The 5820-nt window shown below is 41.0% G+C and overlaps 1 protein-coding gene across 5 annotated transcripts in view; it reads right to left on the reverse strand.

The window, feature by feature from the left end:
* kif13a (kinesin family member 13A) overlaps window positions 1-5820 on the reverse strand; it is a 37568-nt gene that overhangs the window by 1784 nt on the left and 29964 nt on the right. For 3 of the 5 annotated variants that reach the window (XM_013912240.1, XM_013912239.1, XM_013912238.1), the window contains 2 exons: window positions 4003-4167; window positions 676-1882 (listed from right to left, as the gene is read on the reverse strand). In XM_013912240.1, coding sequence (XP_013767694.1) covers window positions 676-1882; window positions 4003-4167 — 1372 coding nt within the window. The remainder of the gene's footprint in view (window positions 1-675; window positions 1883-4002; window positions 4168-5820) is intronic. The other 2 variants (XM_013912242.1, XM_013912241.1) reach the window with 1 other exon arrangement.

The raw sequence follows: 5820 nt of genomic DNA on the forward strand, positions 1-5820 counted from the left end.
CAATACATTTTTAAGCACAACGTATAAACTGGATGCACAGACAGTTTCCTGTTTTGTACAGCCAGAAAACCCAAATCATCATTAGCATTCATGTGAAGTTTGTGTTCACCTGTTTGTTGTCTCCAAAACAGACCAAAGAGAAATACCAGTTGCTAAATGCTCCACTATGTTTATCCATTAGCCTTTAACAGAGCCTTTGAGATCTTTCCTGCTTGGCACTGAGTGCACAGGCCTTAAGTGTTTGGGTTTTTTTTGCTTTTGTTTTCTTGTTTTGTTTCCTAGAAACAACAGCCTGCTGACACTAATGGACCAGTCAGAGTGGATTAACAATCCCACCACTAAAAGCAAACCTCGCTCTCCTGTAAGTCGCTCTTCTAATCCTCTAATAGACAGTCAACAGGGGGTTACAGCGATTTTGTTTCACCACATAGCCCCACATGTGCGTTAGCCGTGACTGACACCAGTATTTAAGGGATTAATAAATACTATATTTATATTGCTGTTAATAACTGCATAGCCTTAAAGACAACATATATAAATTAATCATTAAGTTTTTGACTAAGGAACACAGGACATGAGATATATGGAACATTCAGACTGTTTAAATGAATCATTCTTTCCTGTAATAATTACTTTTCTTGGGGGTCTACAAACAGAAGTTTTAAATGGACTCACCCACTGCCATGTCCAGCTTCACACCAATCCAGATCCCCTTGGCAAACTCCACCCCTCCCACATAGTGGACCGTTCCTCTCCTCTTCCCCACCCACACCTGCTCACCAGGTGCCATCCAGTCAGGAAGCTGAGCAACAGGAGTGCTCTCATCCCCACTGGAGTCTCCAGAGGGCTCGGCGCTGCTGGGATTTGGACTGGGACAGGGACTTCCATGGGGCAGATCCCCTTGGGCTGGCTCCTGAATGGGAGGTTCTCCTCCTGCTCGCAGAGCTGGAGCTGAAGACGTGGCTGTAGGTAACGATGTGAGTAGAGATGGCGATTGTGGAGGTGGGACCGATGCAGCAGGATTTATTTGGGCTGGAGAGGCGGAGACTGGGGCTCTGACTGAAGTGCAAAACACTGTTGTGTTAGGGCAGGACACACCTACACTAACGGCGTTTTCATAATTAGGATATTTGCATATTGTCTTTTCGGGAAGAGATGTCTTAAGAATACCAGAGACATCAGAGGTGAGCTGATTGTCAGTGTCACGTGTTTCTACATCGACTGTTTTCTTCTGCTCGTTTGTACAAACCTCCAACCCCTCCTCCCCCCATCCCTGTGTAAAATGTTCCAAATCAGCTACACCAACGCTGTCATCAGCCCCTTTAAAGTCAGTAAACTCCTGGCTGGTACTGAGTACACAGTTGTTTGGTGAAGGAAATGACTGTGGCTTATCAGTGCAATTAGGAATACTGATAGGTGAGGAGGCTGAATGGATGAGCAGGTCCTGAACCCCATCTGCCGAAAGAGGTCGTGGCTGAGCATCACTCCCTGCAGAAACACCTTTGGTTCGGGTGCCGCCTCTTCCAACAGGGCAGCCAAGAGGGTCATGGGAATCTCTGGAGGTGCAGCTGATATGGTCAGAGCTCTCACTGGCACTGAAAGGCATGTCAGACAGCGTGGCATTGGAGGCACTGTGTGAAAAGTAACCACTAGTGCAACTGCTGTTCGTGGGGCTTCGCGACACCTCTCTCTCGCTGCTCCCACCTCCACAACGGCTCCCCTTCAAGTCAGAGCGAAACCCCTCCTGGCTCTCCAGAGTGGCGTTGTAGATCTCAAAGTTTGCAAAGTCCTCTGGGACGTAAGGCTGTAAGGTGCTTTGGTCCTGAGAGCCACGATTTAGACTTAGAGCCATGCGCACATCCGTCTCCTCGTCTTCAGAGTCCTGCCGATCAAAAGAAGAGCAGCGGGACAAAAGACACACCAGGTCTGATGTTAGTTACAGCACGTATAGCCTATGTGAAGACTATTTACAGAAAGAGACTGGAGACAATGAAAATGGTTGAATGTAATGATGGAACAGAGCATAATGTATGAATATTGTGACACTTTTTTCTTTGATCTTTGATAACTTTACTGGTGTTTGCTGCTTTAAATTTGCATTCACATGCTGCATGTCCTTTAACGTGACCCATCAAGTTAAACACCTATCAAACCACTCATTCTACACTTAGGGCCACGATTTGTTGGGCAAAGACACAATTTGTGTATTTCTGTAGACCGCCATTTAAATGAAACAATTAATACATGACTGAAGTGCCTGCTTCCAGCTTTAATTCAAGAGGTTTAACAAACGTCGGAATTACAGTTATTTGTATATACAGTCCTCTAAATTTTAAAATTATAAGAATTAAGCGGACAAACCAACATCATTTTAAATATGAGGATTCTTTTGAATACTTTTGCAGTCATTGAGGTTTGAAACCCATGGACATCACGAAATGCTTTCTCCCTTGAAATGCGCTGCTAGGTCTTTACTGCAGCCACCTCAGCTGCTGCTTGTTTGTGGGTCTCTCTGCCTTCTTTTTTGTATTTATTAATTGTAAAGCATGCTTTGTTTGGTTGAGATCAGGTGACTGATTTCATCATTAAAGAAACTCTTTCTTATGATCCATAAAGTCAGTTCATCTTGACATTTCTTCAGGGGAAGAAACGTTTTGTCACTCATCCAAGCTAGACTGGGATTGGATGACTGAGGATGCATCTTATACTTTCACCCTCCCATCATTCTGGTAAAAGTTTATTGTAGTTTCTTCAGACCAGAGGAATTTTTCAGATCTGCACAGGCTCTTTTAGATGTTAGACATGTCTGATCTGACCTTCTGGTTCTTTGGTGTTTTGCTGTTTTGCAAACCCTTTGTATATACACTTATGAAGGTGTCTCCTGATTACAGACTTTGACAACAATAATCCTGTGGTCTTGCACTTTAGCTGTCTTCCGTGGTCTCCCAGGTATTTAGATCCTGTTGAGATCTTTTTAACAATGGCAATCATTTGGCCATTCCAAAAGTTTTTCTCTCTGATAAGTTTATTTAGTTTGTAAGCCTAATGATGACCTCCCTGAATTACACTGACGTTTCTTTGGGGATGATGACAATGAAAAGCTATAAAATCCAGTTTCAACAACTGATATTATGTCTGCTCAGTTTGTGTTGAAATCACACAATCACCCTCCTTTAAACATGAAACTACTTTTCAGTCAATTAACAAACTAATTTTGAGGAAATAGATGTATATGAAAATGGCTGTAATTCCTAAATGGTTAGTTAAAATTTATTTTTAATTTAAATTAAAGCTGAAAGCCTGCATTGCAGTTTTCTCTTGGTTGTTTGATTTTAAATCCATTTTCCTGGTTTACACAGGCAAAGCCAAAAAAAATGTACAGTATAATAGTATATTTTAGCATTTCACTGAATATTTGAATGAGGCTGCTTAGAAATTATACTATACTATATCATAATATTTTCTCCAAAAACATATATTTGTGCCAACCCATAAAACCCATGAAGCTCTGCTTTTTCAGCTACCTAAGTATTAAAATTTGGTCATAACTTATTTCAGCTTGTGATTTTGATGGTAATCTGGGGCTCATAGTAGCATTTAAACTGCTACTATGCTATTAATCTTAATATTTTCTATGCATGTTTTAGATGTGTTGCATGTATTGCATTATAATCAAAAGTATTACCCCATTAATATCACAGTATTACATATTTTAACCAAAGTATTGAACTGATATAAACACTTTTTTTCTACCAGGTTAGTAGCAACCTAAATACTATTATTTCTAACTAGCTTTCCTGACTAATGCTATGTTATTACTGAGCCAATGAAGATGACTCTTGTTGTAAATGCTGTCAGTTCACGGATTATCTGCCCAGCAAAAGGACAAGTGTATAGTTGTGAATGCGATACTTACAGCACACAGACTACTTGTTACGTCAGCACGTATTATGTCTGTGCAAAACTCCTAGAGTAACCCTCAGTGGAGAGTGTAACACTTACAGCAGTGTGTGGCAGTGTGTGGCTGAGCTGTCTGCTGGTGGGAGTGGAGGTGGGGGTGGAGGTGGAGGTGGAAGGCTTGCAGTGGCCCTCGCTGCCTGCCCTGGGTCGGCGCCAGGGGCAGGGAGGGGGGAGCAGTGCAGGGCTGTCCACACATGAGCGCATGCTCTGCAGATGGGTCAGAACAACAGCACACACTTCACACTCACACACACAGCATGCATGGAGCTGGGCAGGCCACTTATATCATTAGTGCCATGCAGTTTAACATTTCACAAAAACACTGCTTGAAGTGCACTAAGGACGAGGGACAGTACTTTTTATTAGAGAACACTGGTGAGCAGTTAGCCTGTGTAGTTTCTTGCACTCGTTTTCTCATGCCCCGTGAACAAGTATAATCTTAAGCACTTGCTCACACTTAATACATGCATAAGACCATTTTAAACAGACTACTGCTATTTATGTACATTTATGCATTCAGAACTTTTTATGCTGATTGTTAAAAACCTAATTCTGAAAAAGTTGGAACTGAAAAATGTAAATAAAAACAGATTCCAATGATTTACAAATCTCATTAAACTCATATTTTATTCATAGTAGAACAAAAAAAAACAAAAAAACAACCCATGTCAAATGTTTAATCTGAGGGATTTTACTATTGCATGACAAAAATGAGCTCATTTTGAATTTAAAGGCAGCAACTTTAAATATTTCTTCATCTACAGTACACAATACAACCAAAGGATTCAGAGAATCTGGAAAAATCTCTATGCAAAAAAGACAAGGTTGAAAATCAGCATTGGATGCTCTCTAAGGCAGCACTGCTTTAAAAACAGACATGTCACAGAAATCACTGCATGGGCTGAGGAACACAGCTCCCTGTGCCATCCACAAATGGATGTTAAAGCTCTATCTTGCAAAAAGAAGCCATATGTGAACATGGTCCAGAAACGCTGCTGTCTCTCTGGGACAAAGATCACTTAAAATAGACCATGTTTGGAAAACATGGACTCTGCATCCTCTGGATTAAAAAGGAACGGCAACAGCTGACTTGTTTTCAGTGCTGAGTTCATAAGCCAGCGTGTCTCGTGGTATGGGGGTGAATCAGCGCCTATGGGATTGGCACCTTTAAAGGGACTATCAGCGCTGAAGGTTATATACAGTCCTCTCCACAGAAGTCCAACAACTGGTCTCTCTGGTTCCCAGCCATTTACTTATTGTAGCTAAGCAAAGAGGAGATACCCATCCCAACTTATTTTTTCTGAAAATGGTGAATTTCTTAGTTTAAATACTTGATGGGTTTTTTTTTTGCTATTGTGAATAAAATATGGTCTTATAAGATTTGCAAATCATCACATTCTGCTTGTATTTGCATTTTACACAGCATCCAAAAATCTTTGTAACTGGGTTTGTAGAAACTTCTATCTGCGAACCACAGTATTCCTGATATAACCTCAGTCCTTACACCTCTCTTAGTCCACTTCAAGAAAACAAATGTGCAGTGTTAGTTTAAATGATCGAAACGGTGACAAAAATATCCGGAAATTCAACTTCCACAAATAAAATGAGACATAACACAGCACAGCTTAGTCAAGTTGAAGTCATGCTCCTATGTGTCACGCATCTTCTGCTCAATAAAGTGACAACAACAAAGTGAATGATGTCATCACGCAGCTTCGGACAATTTGTACTTTTTGTCAGCGTAGTTATACTGAACATGTTTTGAAAGTGTAACTTGATGTGGTGAAATTCCAACAGTGATCTGACAAAATGGAAATGTGGAACTGGAAGAAAAGTGCAATGGCAAAAGGAGCAACATGC

This window comes from Pundamilia nyererei, unplaced genomic scaffold (assembly GCF_000239375.1).
Source record: "Pundamilia nyererei isolate P.nyererei 1_Seehausen unplaced genomic scaffold, PunNye1.0 scaffold00084, whole genome shotgun sequence".
Classification (NCBI taxonomy): domain Eukaryota; kingdom Metazoa; phylum Chordata; class Actinopteri; order Cichliformes; family Cichlidae; genus Pundamilia; species Pundamilia nyererei.